Genomic DNA, 16,203 nt, shown 5'->3' on the forward strand with positions numbered 1-16,203 from the left:
AGAAAAGAGATGCATATTCTAATCTCCTGGATTTGACGGAATTTCGCTCAGAGCTCGAAATGAGTCATCTGTTGATGTTCTGAATGCCCTATTGGGCCGAAATGATTTGAGAAATCGAGCAGTACACCTCCCCCTATACCTCTGCAATGATGACCGCACTGCAGATTTCGAAATCAAAGAGTGAGGAAGCTTCCTGTTGATGTTGTAATAACACAATGTTAATGAGAGGACTACAGTGATTCTGCCACTCTCAGCAATTTCAAGGAACATTTCAACTGAAACTAAAAATTGTCATATTTACTTCCACGAATTCCAAAAAAAAAAAAATCCAAAATCATATGCAGGGTTTTTTTTTATGGATTTGTTTTTCACACATCACACATTTCCTTTTAAGATAGTTAAATATTTAGTATTTAACATGATATTTACTATATTAGAAATAAAAAATGTGAAAATAAATCAATATAAAAAAAAGAAACTTTTTAAAAAACTGTTTAAAAAGTGCATACTTAAACTCTTGATTCTGTAACTGTATCATAGTATTTTTCACAAATAAAGAGCTACAAGAAATAAAGTACCATTTCTGACACTTGTAGGCCAAACAGAAAAACATATCAGCTGATGCTGATCTTTTTTTTTTTTTTTAATGCCAATTATCAGACAAGATCCCATCTTACTGTATATGACATAGACCTAGATATTGTGTTCCTAGAAAAAATTGTAGGCTAACAATTTGCAATAATGTTTTAAAACGTGTTATTAATTAATGAATTAGCCAACAAGAACTGAAAATAAGCTATGTGTTTTCATAGCATATTAATCTTTGTTAATGGGAGTTAATAAAACCACAATTGTTAAATGGTTTGTTCATGTTAGCTTACAGTCCAACGTCCAACTTTTGCATTAAAGTGAAAAAAAATTATCAGTAAATGTTAAAATGAAGCTTAAAATTTTAAGTATTGTTTGTTGTTAGTTCATGTACTTAAGTAATGTTATCAAATCCTTAACAGACCTTATTGTATGAGTAAACAACAACACTTTTTTTAAGGTGAATTATCTCTTTAACCTCACAGACGTAGCTCTGACACTCTATTAAAGCCATTTCACAGATTAACAACTAAATGTGACCAACAGCAGGATATTTTGGCATCATCCTTTAAATCTTCTAAAACTCTCTGAATCTTTAAGCCGGTCACTCCAACCAGCTGTGCCACAGGGAGAAAAATCTGTGTTTATTCCAAACATTCTGTCTGAGGAAAATGACTCAAGATCAGATCTTTCCACTAGACAGACATTAAAAGATGTCCTAGTCTCTCTCTAACAGACTTCAGCGTCAGATATAGAAGATGTGTCTGATGAAGATGATCGTGGCAGTTAGTCAGGCCTGTAACCCTACAATTATTATCCTGATTATTCAGATGACTTTCAGTCACAGCTATACATCTGGCTATAAGCAATGAGAGTAAAAATAACTCATCTGCAGCCCTCACAAGTCAGTGTTTCCAGCCGAAGGGTTTTGCTGTCAAAATGTGACAAGCTCCTCTTTGGCGTTGATCAACCCACCCTGTGGAGAAGAGACCAACACTGGGCACAATGCTTCATAGAGACTTAACACAACTCCTGGGTGATGGACAACAGACTACACTGTTCATCTAAACCATCCAAGACAGCTAATGTAATCCCAGCCACAGTCACAATAATCCCAACAACACCTGGAATATGAGAATATGAAAAGATAAATCTGCGTGACACATTATTGCCAGACAAACAGTATTACCATCAAATATGTGTTTTGGGTTACTGCCTGAAACAAATGAGTCAGTGAACTCACTCACAAGCGAAATCTGAGAAAGCGGTGGCTTCCCCAGCAGCTTTCCCACCAGCAAGTGCTTCAGAAGAGACAATAAATGCCAGTCCCCATCGAATAACAGCCATCAGATAGCATTTCTACAGTTAGGAAAGTATTGTCTGAACTTCCCCTTCTCAATTCAGTTAGCCACCGCCCTTAAACAAGCAGAATAGTCTACATCAAATGGCAAATTTACACTGCAAAGGTGGCACAGAAACACTTCTGAAGTGGCAGTTATGAGTCTTTCTTTACACATACTGTTTAATGCTGCTTAGAGGTGGCAAAAATGCAGTTACGCAGCATTTTTAACTATATACTTTTACACTAGGGGTTAAGGTGGTCAAGAGGAATTTGCTCATATTAAAATCATATTAATATATTAAATAAATAATAGAAATATTAAATATATATATATATATATATATATATATAATATATATATATATATATATATTAAAAATACATTTCCACAGGTATTTTTCTATAGCTTTAACAAGAAGATCTTAAAGAGAAGATGTAAACATTGTCTATACAGCTGATACACCTCAGAAGAACATTTTGGATAGTTTTAAGTGAAAAATCATACTAATTTGTCATTCTGACAATGCTTTTAACCAACCAAGAGTTTCCCAATATGCTAATTTCAATCACAGTAAATCTTGGAATAGGTACAAAGTTGTTATTAAATGGATCGACGCGGTTCAAACATAAACATTACAGCAATACACTTTATAGTGTACAAAGAAAGGTCCCAATGGAAGGTGACCAGACACTGGCCCATGCTTGACCATTTACAAAACCCATGTTAAATTCACAAACTGCTACTACCAGAGCCGTAAACACCACAGACAATCACAAAATCAGATACTGTCTTTATGTTGCTCTGCTGTTGGTGTTGTTAGGGAGAAACAAGTTTAATATGTTACATTTTGTGGATTGTCTGCCTCAATTGGTCAAACAGTGTTCATCAGTGTCAAAATCCATCAAAGGAAATTTGTTTCATCCCCCTCAATGTTCAAGACGTGGTTTCAGTCTTGTTTTCTACCAAGTCACTAAGACATAAAAGTGTTGTTTATAAGAAATAGCAATTCAAACCGGCTGACCTGAGCTCTTATATTCAGCACATTTCGGTGATTGTGTCAGAAAACATCTGTCTCCCTAGAGAGCAGGTTTATGGATTAAATACGTGTTTGAACTCATTGGTGATGTCAAAAATAGCATTGTCTAGATAGGCAGCAAACTAGATTTTGCAACACAGCCTGAGAGTCATGGAGTCTTTCTAAACCGGAGAGCAGCTCCACATTTCACCGACAATGATAAGCAAGTTGGCAGTGACTCAAATCAATAAACATGCGCAATGAAGACCTGAATGGGCTCATACCTGAATGCAGCGTGAAAACATTGATTCCTGGATCCAGCGTGATGTTCGCTGCAGCGGCAGCGGCGGCAGTTCTGCCCGGTGGAGTCCCGGTGATGTTGCTGCCGCTGCCGCCGCCGCCGTCTCGGGGTCTCCTCCCGGAGCTGCTGGGCCGGTTCGATCTACCCTGCTGCTGTTGCCCCTGCGGTGGGGTCTGGATCCCAGCGGAAGCCCCTTCTCCCACGCGGCCTACCTGTTGTCCCATCCTGCGAGAGTTCTGGGTGGGAAAATAACACAGATCCGTGGAAAGACCCGCCGTCCGTTTGGACGCCTCACATCCCCCAAAGAACGACCCGCGGGACGACGGCCTGTTCTGTTCGGGATGATAGTCTTCCACTTCTTGGTCACCCCTTCGCTTCCTCCTCTACCGGACCGGACCGAGCTCCGTTAGCTTAGCTTAGCCGTCTGTGTAACGTAATGTGTGTGTATGAGGGAGATCGAGAGAACCCACCCACCACCTAACAGCAAACAACGTACAGTCTGATCGTTAAATTCTACCAAACGGCACCGGATAAGCCGTTCTGTTAAACGGGAATGTACGATGCTCCAGCTCCCAGCGCTGTTTCTCTTAAAGCGGACCCGTCTGGGGTCGTTTCGTTCTGCTCCAGCCGCTGCGTGCCCCCTCCGCCGCCGCCATCTTTACCGCAGAATCAGTGGCGTGCGCTGCACGAGCCAATGACGGAGAGCGCAGCACACATCATCGCGGTGATGCCAAAGATCCTCTCTTTTTAATACATCAGTATTAACATAAGCACAATTAAGGGAATTGTATTATGAAATTCATAATGTATGGTGAATAATATCTGAATAAGGTCGATAACCGGGTAATGTAACCAGTACAATAATAAATACAAAAATGTGTTATTGAAATGTTTATTAAAGCAATATAAAGCATAGAACGCAACCTCACTTAGATCAATATCATATTCAATAATATGTTTTGATAGCAGGATTATTAAAGTTAACTAAAACCACCGAAAAAACATTTACTTAAACTGATATAAATTAAAATGCACATATATATACGTGTGTGTATGTGTTTTATTTAGACTCATTTTATTTCAGTTAGTTGCCAAAGCAACATTTCTAACCTTCGTTTAGCTTAACTTAATGAACTAAAATAACAACAATAAAAAAGAAAGAAAAAAAAATATGGAGACAAATTAAAAAAGAACTAAAAAAAATAAAATGAATACAGCTCCCAAATAGAAAGTGGACAATATAAAACTAAAAATCTATTAAAATATTAATAAATAATCCTAATAATACTAGCAGAGAAATGGGCTAATATTTTAATTCACTCTTTAGGGTTTGATTTTACGCGGTCAATTCACATGAAACATATTAGCATGATATATTACACTGATATCTTATCAATACACAACATGGTACATGTGCATACAAGCAAACCACTGTAGTCTGTTAAACTGTCAGTTACAGACAAACTGTTTATTTGTCCATTCCAGAGCATGTTGGTACAGGCTACGCACGGAAACATCAGTTTATATTAAAAATATGCCATCAGTTTATATTATTCCAAAATATTAATAACTTTTTTTGTGATGAAAATTACAGTCATCGGCTATTCTAGAGATTACAACGGAACATTAAAATGCTGTGTGCAGGTATACAGTCCTAACACTCAACTCTCCATCACCACCTGCTGGTCATCACAGTTAATGCAGAAGTGTTTCTAAAATACAATACAATCTCAGTCAAACATCTTGTGGGGTTGGAGAGATTATTCACTCAAAACTCTTTATTGCACTAATAAATGCCATTCAAAATATCCTAGACTTTATTATTACTATTTTTTTTTTATAAATCCCCTGCATATCACTGTTCATAATAATTTATAACCAGCAAAGGAATTGTGCTTGGAAACCATTAGTAATAATAATGATCACGAGTGCAGCCAGCTGCAAAACCTTAACACTTCCAAAAATCTGATACCCTGTTTTGTAATAAATAAGTCCTAAAGCATGGTTTTTAAATTAGTATCTAATTAATTTAGCTCTAGGGAAAAAAAAAACATGGAGTCCAAATTTCCAAAGTCCAGACTATCAGTGGTAGTAAAATATGGCACATAATTTAAATCCACTGGGGTTTTAGAATACGCAACCCTGCTTGTAAACATTCGACAGTTTTGTGTAGTCCAGGCAACCTGGTTCAAATGTACCACATGTATAATCTTCCATGGCCTCTCCAGTACTGGGGTAACACCACAATCTCCAACACTAAGAAGTAGCAGTAAACAAAACACATTTACTATATAATCTGATCTCAACAACATCACAGAGGCTTCTAAAAACAGAATCTCTTTAGCCAGATCAGACGTAACTTAAAATAGATTGTCAAATGCTAACTAGGAATTTGAAAGAAATATTCATAATGCACATTATAGACATTCTACATTCTATTATGGATGCTATAATAAATATTAAATATCTAAGGCCTCTTCATAAAACATTGTCTTCATGATTATAGAGTAAGCTTGTCACGGTTCACTTCATTTGGTCAGAGTGCAATACCTATAGAATGCTAAAAAAAAAAAAAAGTCTGATTCATCTGGAGGATGGTGGTGTGGCTTTAGTGAGCATCTACAGCAGTGTTAGTCTGTGGAGCACACGTCCAGGATCGAGGCTTCAACAAGTCTAGGAAAGAAGGCTGAGGAAACAAAAAGAAACCATGAATATATGAATAAATTCAGAATCTAGATGAACCTACCAGGAACAAGCACTTTGTTTACCTCTTGAATAGTGCAGAAGCGCTGCGCGTACCACTCCTGAGAATACAGGCAAATGAGAACGCCCTGACCCAAGAACAGTGCAGTCCACATGATCACGTTCCAGATCGGCCCTTTTCTCCGGTCGTTAAGAACGAAGTTAAACACCACTAAGAGAAACATGAGTGCATTAGAGACTTTCATATTCAGGCTCTGTTGTATCATATAAAACAGACTCATCTTAACCGAAGTCTAGGTGGTTGTGGCATCCCAGCCTGCCCAAGTTGGTTAAATTGGTATGCTTGAATGGTTTTTGGTAGACCAGCTGCTGACCAGCTAAACACCAGACTGGTCAGCTGTAAAACCAGCTTAAGCCAGCTAAGACTATCCGGGGTTTATTTTTTTTAGCAGGGACATGTACTTGTAATAAATGAGATTCTTACTTCCAAAGCACATGAAGAGGCAGAACATGACGGGATAGAAGAAGCCAAAGCAGATGGCCAGAACGTACTCGTGCACTACAGCAGACACAGTAAAAACAACCAACATGGCCGCTGCACGGAATCGCTTCTGTGTCATCTGTAGATATGGATGATAACACTTGGTTTAGCTTGATGCACAATTGGACACAGTTTCACATAAATTCCAGTTTCCAGGCAAACAAACCAAACACAGACTGTTTATTGAAATACAGCATAACTAAAAGATCCAATCTGAAACACTGTTTAGACCAATGAATTTGACTGATTCCTGGATGATTTTTGTAAAGAGTGCACTCAAAGTGATTATATATAAAAACAAGTAAATATTTATTATCAGACAATTGTATAAAAATTACAATGTTATGTTATAATTAATCAGTCAATAAATAAAGAATAACTATAATCATTCATTTTATATTCTGTGCTAATGTTCGACTGATGACTTACCCACAGGAAATCCCTGTAGACATAGTAATAAAGCCAGTCATGTACTACAACATTCCATGTGCGGTAATAGTTGGCAAATGAAGTGGAGTTCCACCAGTCCTAGAGAAAAAGCACATTATTCAATGAACAATTGTATAATGGACATGTAATTTAGCATAAATCTTTTTTTTTCTTCAATAAAACAAATCTGATCTGATCTAATCGAAGGGTCTGTATTTGTAAAATTAAATACAGGGCACATTTTTTTGCTGTCTATTACCTTATAAAACATTCTGTCTCCAAAGCGTAGCATTTCAGCAAATGCATTAAGCCAGCAATGCAGAAAGGCAAAAAATGCCAAGAAAAGCACCAGCACTCCTGTGGATAGAAGACAACACCATTACACAAACTGCATTTATTTGTGCACTTTTTTATTACATCTGTGTCTTCTTCAGTGTATCTTATCATTATTAAGGTATCTAAAGATGTGCTTAATCAAAAAGTGGCTGTCCTGTCGACATTCTACCTGGCAGTATAGAGTTGAAGACACACAACACCATGGCCCTCAGGTCAAAGAGCTGCATACTGATACTGCGGAACTGAGGGATACACAGCCGCACAAATATGTAATATGCATAAAATAAACAGCCGAGCACCTGGAATGACAAAAAAAAAGACTTGACATAAATGTTTATAAAAATCACTACTTAAAAAACACAACTCTCTTTTAAAGAGCCTACCTGCAAAAACTTTGTAGCCACATAAACCCACCGAATACATGGATTTCTACAAGGACAAAGTAACATAAGTGAAATCTAAACCGAATAAAAATATGTGTTTTTTTATTTATTACTTTTATACATGGTATTTCTATGAAAACAGATACCAATACACTGCTAAAATGTTTAGCTTAACATTAAATAAATAAGTGTGTGTGTGTGTGTGTGAAACACACATATAATAAATTATACATATAAGCATATTTTCTTATAAGTTTTCATCATTTTATTTATGTGAAGTTACTAACATCTAAGTAAGGATCTTACTTGCTTTGTTTGGTTCTAAGGATGATACTCTTGGCACATTTTCCCTGATGAAAGAGTGAGCCTTCATTATCAGTCGTACCTGTTAAAAACAAACAACAGCAACAACTAAATTGAGTCGGGAAATTAAAGTAAACATCTTCAAATATTATTAGACTACTATCAAATTTAAATGAACACATTAATGCAGAAAACAGAGCATCCAATAATCAACAGAGTGATATAAAAAAATGGTTACGGAGTACCTGTTCTAGAATAAGTATGAAGCAGGGGGAAGGCCATTCTTCAGCACCACATATGTGGGCAGGAAACCCAAACACAGTCCCTGGTACAGCAGCAAGAGAGAACCAGCCAGCACTGTCCATAAGGCCCGATGGTTTGACGAGGGGTAAACACTGGCCCAGACACTGAGCAACACATACGGAACCACAAGTGTGGACAAGAACATACACATCCACGTGACAACCACTAGGGGGAACTGGCCAAACGCGTACACCAACAGATCAAACTCCAGCACCAATCTACAGGGAGCAAGGAATAAAGGCTTTTGCAGCTTACATAATACATAATTACTCCAAGTCACACTGAAGGTACATGATAAACTAATGAGAAAACACTTATGAGTTAAGAGCATATTACTTTCTCAATTCTCAATACATTATATTTCAGTCTTGTAAAATCACTGATTTGATTATTCTTTTTGTTCACATAATCACAAATTTCATAACTTTATCCTTACACCAGGTAAAATACACTAACAAAACCGGTTACATGCAAAGATGTTTTTCGTATAGTTTTCTTTCAATGTGGAGAAAATCCTATTAATAAATTATAAATCCTATTAATAACAAAGAGTTATTCTATTCAAAATTCAGACATATCAGAAATGTATTTTTAATACGATACAGAAGTAGTTTGCATTGAATAGTTTCAGGGCTCCTTTTCATTCATTTAGGAGACCTTGCAAACATTGTGCTTGCGGAGATAAAATATATCTCCTAATATTTTTGGTAAAAACAAAACTATTAAGCATTTATGAAACCACAAGGTTGACAAGGTCAAAACTTCAACATTTAAAACAAGGTTGCTGTTTCAAAAACTGAAGCAAAACAGATTCCAAAAGTGTTTATGAAGACTGAATGTTCTAACCTGCCCTCATCGATGAAATCCACGACAAGCGTGCTGAAGATGAAGAGGATGAGGACGGCGATGAACATGTGATAGATGGTGCGAATGTGGTTCACCTCAAACAGATCACTGCATAAAAATCATGTAATAAGCACTATTACTTTACAAATATTCATAAGCAGTACAACCATATGTTTCTTCTCTTCCTAATTAAACACTAAGGTTTATTAAGGTCAGCTAATCTGACCACAGACAGAAACAAATCTCAGATTTTACACATACCAGCAAGATCATCCATGACTTACTCTAACAGTGATCGACGGATCACGAACTGCTTGCTTTGGCCTTGGGAATGCTGTGTATGCCTACAGGAGCAGAGAGGAAGATAAATAGGTTTAGAAAACAGAATAAAAAAAGAAAAGGCAAAAAGAATGTGAGATAAAAGCACTATGCTGATAGATTGACATGCTAGTCATGTGATAAGATCAGACAATGAAAAAAAAAAACCTCAAATGCAGTGAAGCAGATCTAAATGACCGTAAAAAAGAAAAGAATGAAGTGTACTAGACAGCTGTGGCACTCATTGTAATCCGGTTTGGGCATGCTTTCAGTACCTGAGTTTGCTTTTCTCCTTTTCTGAGAGAGGAAAGACTTTGCTCACATGGGACGAACCCAGACTGGCAGACTCCTCTATCAGACTGTCCATGAATTCATTGACTTGAGTGTTGAACTGCCTCATCAGGTCTGCCTTCAAATGCTGAAAACAAATAGCAAACAGTGAATACACAGAACAGAAAGCCTCTTCTAAGGAGGGTCTTACAAACAAGAACAAAAGGTCTTATGAAGCTCTACAAATCATATCCACAAAATAAGAGTAATTGCACCAGAGAATCAGGTCTAATGTCATGTGATAACTCAAGCTGTCATGGTCATGTCTTTTAAACTGCAGCTGCTCTTAATGGTGACAAATGAGTCTTGTATCTCAAAGAAACTTTATGTATACTAAATTCAGTCAGAATGAACTAAAACTGAACTGACGCATTACATTGGAGGTCTGTAATTCATATCAATTCTAAAGTCCAATCATTTGATAGAATGTCTTTTTTAGGGAAATCTACTGGATACAGAAGATATATGTGTTACAAACAAGGACATTATATTTTCTCAAACCTCACTGCCCCTGTCTGACAACCACATCCTTCCCTATTCTGTCTGCACTTCCTGTAACCTTTACAAGCACTTACATCAAGCAGCGCAAAACAATCTAAATCATGAAATAATGTTTGACCCTTAAAACCAAAGTCAGAAAAGTCAAAAAATTATTTAAAAAATATTTTTATATAATTAAAATAATTAAAAAAATACATTTCAGTCTGAATCTATTAAAAAATATATTTTATAGACGGAATTTATTAAATTATTCAGTAATAATTATACAGTTCACATGATTATTTGAATACACTTGATACACAATAAATATTTTATATAAAAAATGGATATTTTAAATATATTGTCATGTGCCCAGCAAATCATAATATATATAAATATATATTCTCACAAAGAATCTGTAGACACAATGTGTCAAGATCAGATGTAATATATATATTATAATATATATATATATTATATATATTATAAATCGTGATTAATTGCATCCAAAATAAAAGTTTTTGTTTATATAACATATGTGTGTGTACTGTGTATATTTACACTATTTCAGAAATATTTACATGTATATATTTATATGCATATAATTTATATTATTATATATTATATATAAATTAGGGCTGGGCAAGTTAACGCATTATTATTGCGTTGACGCATTAATTGATTAACGCCAACAATTATTATATCGTGCGTTAAGGCAGATTTTTATTATTATGAAAGTCCGTTGTTCACTGGCACTGAATACACATACAGACAAATCAAGGGTCACAGGAGGGGATGCTCCCGATCAAATTATTTAAGCTAAGCATTCACAAACCACTGTCCACTGTTATTTTTAACAGAAAATAATGCAACGAGCTTGTAATCATGACTTTATAAATTGGAAATATGAAGTTTACGATATCACGTGAAGACAGCAGAAAGGCGCTCTCACTCAGCACAGTGGAGTGAATCGTTTTGTTAACTTTGTGGTTTATTATTTTGAGTCGTATGGGATGTTGTAACACACATCCCTCTCACATCATACTGATTTACAGATCTATCACTTTTGCCACTCAGAAATATTCACGCAATCACGCAACACGTATCAGAAGAGCTGCACTCTGGCGCGGTTAGCACTCACACTCACTGACCTATATATAACTGAACCGCGCTCTGGCCCACCTCTTCCAACCGAGCCAGGGACTGCTAAACGGAGCGATCACACTAGTCAAACGAATCAGGCTTTGGTGGTCAAAAGCGCTTCGGCACGGTTAAGAATCCCTAGTGAGAGCACACACTAATTATTCTCCAGGATCTCGCACAAACAAGTCTCTACGAGGCTACAATAAATACTTGAACTGCTACTATGTAAAAGAAACACTGCTGTAAAAAGCACCTTATTTGTTTAAAGTGTTTGCAAACCAAATATTATTACACTTTTATTTATATAGCAGTAGGTCTACATTTAAATGAAAAAAGTGCACAATACACTACTTTTGAATGCATTATTAATATAATATTAAAAAATGCAGCAATAATATAAATATATAAACAACAAATTTTTATTAAATATATACATACATGTGTGTGACTGTGTATTTTTATATATAGTTAATATACACAGTACAAAAATATATTATGTACACAAAAACTTGTATTTTGAATGCGCTTAATAGTTGCCCTGCACTAATATGTATCACAAAAATAAGCATTGCATTTACACCATTGAAAGGATTTAGTCAAACCAAAGGTCATGCTTGAATGTTTAGGATCTGTTAATCTGTGACATAATATGTGATAATACAGATACACTACACTGATAACGAACAAGATTTGCACACAAGAAAAAAGGACTGAAAGTTTCTGAGCCATCCTACCTCAGCTTTCTTCTTCAGCTGTAGTTTTGCGCTGATAATGTGCTTCATTTCCACTGTTCCTGAAATAAAACATCAGTACAATTCTCTCATGATTGCTCACAACTATACACAGATGGAGCAGGTCATTCTGGACACGTATCCTGGTTACCATACCACTAATCTAACATAATGCAAACAGAATACCTGGATCTGTTAGAGTGCAAACAGAAGTTATGCAGTAAAAAGAAAGACAGAAATGAACAAAATGTCTTCATTTCAATCTATTTGAGATTAGACTAAGAGGCAATGAATTAATAGTAAGCGTAGAACTTGATGATTTTTGACAAAAAGCACTACATTATATCCCACTGAAAACCCTTAAATTATATATGATATTTAAAAAACCACTAACACAAACTCAAATGCTATGTGAAGCATTAACCTGAATCTATCTGACAGTGAGGCTGCACAATAAAACACTACCCTAGAATTTTCAGTGTCATCATGTCAGAGTTAATGGGAATGACTGCATCATTGATAACAGTACTGGGCAGGACATAGCAATGTTTTAATCAGGTCACACAGCAAATCACATGGCTGTCTGTTCATCCCAGAATTAACCTTAATGGTTTCAACTAACGTAACATGAATGTGTCACGGCCATTGTTTCCTCATTCTTCTTTAATGCATATATAATTTACACAGCTCAGTTTAAACCTCAATACAAGCAAGGCTATTATTGCAAATTAAAAACCTTTTACTTTAAGAAAAAAAAAATAATATACCTGTTTTCTACCACATAAAAATTTATTATTATATTATTTGTTTACTGCAAACTCCTAAACATACGGGGCAATCAGAATTTAAAAAAAAAAGAATACTCTGCGCTTGAAGGATCAGGTCTTTTTTTTGTTTAGTGATCCAGTCTCACCATTACTGAGGCAGGGCACCTCTCCTGTGCTGTCCTGGTCTGATGAAGGAACCACCTTATGAGACCCCCTGCGACTGCGTGGGGCGCCAGCACCCTCATTCACCATCCTGCTGCTGGAAACCCAACACCAAGAACAAACGTGATTTAAATTACATAATTCTAAGAATACTAATCTTAGTATATTAGTATTGTTTAGAATACTAATACTAATCTTGATTGCATCAATTAGGTCATTTTAAAATTACTAAGTAAGATTTTAATTGAATATTAAAAGTAGTCACTCTGGCTAGTCATTGAAAATGACAAAGAAAAAAAAATATTTTTATTAGTTAGTAACTATGAAATAAGCAAGATTATCTATCCTTGTGAAATTGTAACTGGTATCAGAATAACTTCCTTAAAGTACTAGTCAGAACAAGTGGGCAATTGAAATCTGAACCACAGATTCCATAAAAATCAATAAACAAAAATGTGCAAAGGAATACAGTAGGCTACTTGTCACTATTAGGACAGTTAGTAGCAATGGGAAAAGTAATGAAAGTGACAAACTTAACGAATACTAGTCAATATTTAAAGGGATAATTCACCCAAAAATGAAAATTATGTCATTAATGACTCACCCTCATGTCGTTCCAAACCCGTAAGACCTCCTTTCATCTTCGGAACACAGTTTAAGATATTTTAGATTTAGTCCGAGAGCTTTCTGTCCCTCCATTGAAAACCTATGTACGGTATACTGTCCATGTCCAGAAAGGTAATAAAAACATCATCAAAGTAGTCCATGTGACATCAGAGGGTCAGTTAGAATATGTTGAAGCATCGAAAATACATTTTAACTGGTTCTTCTTGGACCAGTTCACCGAATCGAACTGAATCGTTCAAAACGGTTCGTGTCTCCAGTCAGCATTAATCCCAAACAGTACACTGACTGAACTGCTGTGAAGAGAGAACTGAAGATGAACACCGAGCCGAGCCAGATAACGAACGAATGATTGACTCGTTCTCAAGTCAAGATCCGTTTCTGTCAGACGCGTCCGATTCGAGAACCGAGGAGCTGATGATGCTGCGCATGTGTGATTCAGCGTGAAGCAGACCGACACACAAAGCTTCTGAACCGAACTGGTTCTTTTGGTGATTGATTCTGAATTGATTCTGTGCTAATGTTATGAGCGTAGGTAAACCGAAGGCTTGAATCAAGGACAATCATCGCCAATGACGTCATTACGTAGAGCGCAAAAGAACCGGTGAACCGATTTCTTCAACCGGTTTATTGAATCGAACTGTCCGGAAGAACCGGTTCGCAGAAAAGAACCAAACTTGCCATCACTACTGGTGATCCAAAAACCGATGGAACCGGTTCTTGACTCGAAAACGAGTGAATCTTTTGTTCGTTATCTGGCTCGGCTCGGTGTTCATCTTCAGTTCTCTCTTCACAGCAGTTCAGTCAGTGTACTGTTTGAGTAAATGAATTACTCCAGGATATTGGTTTGTTTTAACTCAGAGGGAGTGTCAGCCACATTAAAAAAGTTAACAGCTCAAGTCATTTGTGGATTATTGCTTACTGGAGACGCAAACTGTTTCCAAACGATTCAGTTCGATTCGGTGAATTGGTTCAAGAAGAACCAGTTAAATCGAATTATTAGTTCGTGAACTGGATATCACTACACTTGAACTCGCTCACAACAGACCCGGAGGAGAAGACAATGCTGAATAAAGTCGTAGTTTTTGTTATTTTTGGACCAAAATGTATTTTCGATGCTTCAACAAATTCTAACTGACCCTCTGATGTCACATAGACTACTTTGATGTTTTATTAACTTTCTAACCATGGACAGTATATTGTACACCCATTTTCAATGGAGGGACAGAAAGCTCTCGGACTAAATCTAAAATATCTTAAACTGTGTTCCGAAGATGAACGGAGGTCTTATGGGTTTGGAACGACGTGAGGGTGAGTCATTAATGACATAATTTTCATTTTAGGGTGAACTATCCCTTTAATGACTTATTGGCTTATTATTATATAATAGGTTTGAGGAAATATACTACCAAGATAAAAAAGACCCTAGTTAGTTAATAGAATAAACGTTAAAATTGCTTACCACACAAATGCAAATAACTCAACCTTTAATGTTAAAGGGCGTTCAACTATTCGTCTGTATATATAGCCTATATAAGTTAGACACTAAATAGGCTATACGAACGAAACTTTATACGCTCTATTACCAGGAAATGTTTCCGACAAAATTCTGTCTGTTTCAGAGGCTTCGTTTAAGAAAGACAAAAAACAACGTTTATATCACTTACTTGTGCTTCCTCCTCAGTACACACGTGTGTAGTAATCTCCTCAATTCCGCTTTCTGAAGACAAACTCTGTGAATGTTGACGCAGGCGACGCCGTGATTTCAGCTGATAATAACTGTGGGACACACTACACTATTTATATTTATATACACTACACTTTTTATCCAACACACATACTTAGCGTACACGTAAATCTTTTGCACATAATATAGCCTACATGTACATACATGGAACACACTATACTACTTATATTTATATTTATATACACATACACTTATTTATCCAAACACACATACTTAGCGTACAGTTACAATTTTTCCACATAATATACATGTACATACATAAATGCTCTTTTAATATACCTGCCATACATTGTCAATTTGTATATTGTCAATCCTTACCCACCTATTTGTATTTTTTTGTATTTTTTATTCCTTATTGTGTTTTTTGTTCTGTCGCTGTTATGTTGCACTGCGGAGCTCTGTCACGAAAACAAATTCCTCGTATGTGTGAACATACCTGGCAATAAAGCTCATTCTGATTCCGATTCTGATTCTGAACGAGATCAGCCTGAATCAACTGAAACAACGGAGGCGGAGTCTGCTTCGAAACGGCATCTGATTGGACGAGCGGCTAACGTAAATGTACAGTAACAGTATCAATACCTTACAGCGTTGCCTGGTTGATGTAATGACTGGGTTATCTCTCTCCTCTCAAAGATGTAATGTGTGGAATAAATATATCTCAAAACACTTCAAGAATATATGCCCAGGTCATATTTCCACCCCAAATACAAATGTCAAATGAAATGGTTATAATTTAGTTTTATGTGTTTTATTAACAGCTTATGGAGAATGAAGACATTATATGGTTAGATCCTGATCTAGTCACTC

General features: G+C 36.2%; 2 protein-coding genes across 4 annotated transcripts in view; both read right to left on the reverse strand.

Annotated features, from left to right (window-relative positions):
* Window positions 1–3,914, reverse strand: part of abl2 (c-abl oncogene 2, non-receptor tyrosine kinase) — a 43,638-nt gene extending 39,724 nt beyond the window's left edge. For 2 of the 3 annotated variants that reach the window (XR_009422805.1, XM_059503982.1), the window contains exon 1: window positions 3,231–3,914. Coding sequence is in view for 2 of the 3 variants with exons in the window: in XM_059503982.1 (XP_059359965.1) it covers window positions 3,231–3,471 (241 nt within the window). In the remaining variant the exon portion in view is untranslated. The remainder of the gene's footprint in view (window positions 1–3,230) is intronic. The other variant, XM_059503985.1, reaches the window with a different exon arrangement.
* Window positions 3,915–5,007: 1,093 nt separating this feature from the next.
* On the reverse strand, window positions 5,008–15,410 carry LOC132097226 (sterol O-acyltransferase 1-like). The gene is given in 13 exon segments (XM_059502864.1): window positions 5,008–5,933; window positions 6,016–6,161; window positions 6,435–6,570; window positions 6,921–7,019; window positions 7,180–7,277; window positions 7,426–7,555; window positions 8,188–8,213; window positions 8,216–8,463; window positions 9,092–9,199; window positions 9,376–9,435; window positions 9,685–9,827; window positions 12,097–12,155; window positions 15,314–15,410. Coding segments are annotated over 12 exon segments (1,320 nt in total). The 5' UTR covers window positions 12,145–12,155; window positions 15,314–15,410; the 3' UTR covers window positions 5,008–5,855.
* Between the last annotated feature and the right edge of the window lie 793 nt (window positions 15,411–16,203).

Source organism: Carassius carassius, chromosome 21 (genome assembly GCF_963082965.1).
Source record: "Carassius carassius chromosome 21, fCarCar2.1, whole genome shotgun sequence".
In the NCBI taxonomy this organism is placed as follows: domain Eukaryota; kingdom Metazoa; phylum Chordata; class Actinopteri; order Cypriniformes; family Cyprinidae; genus Carassius; species Carassius carassius.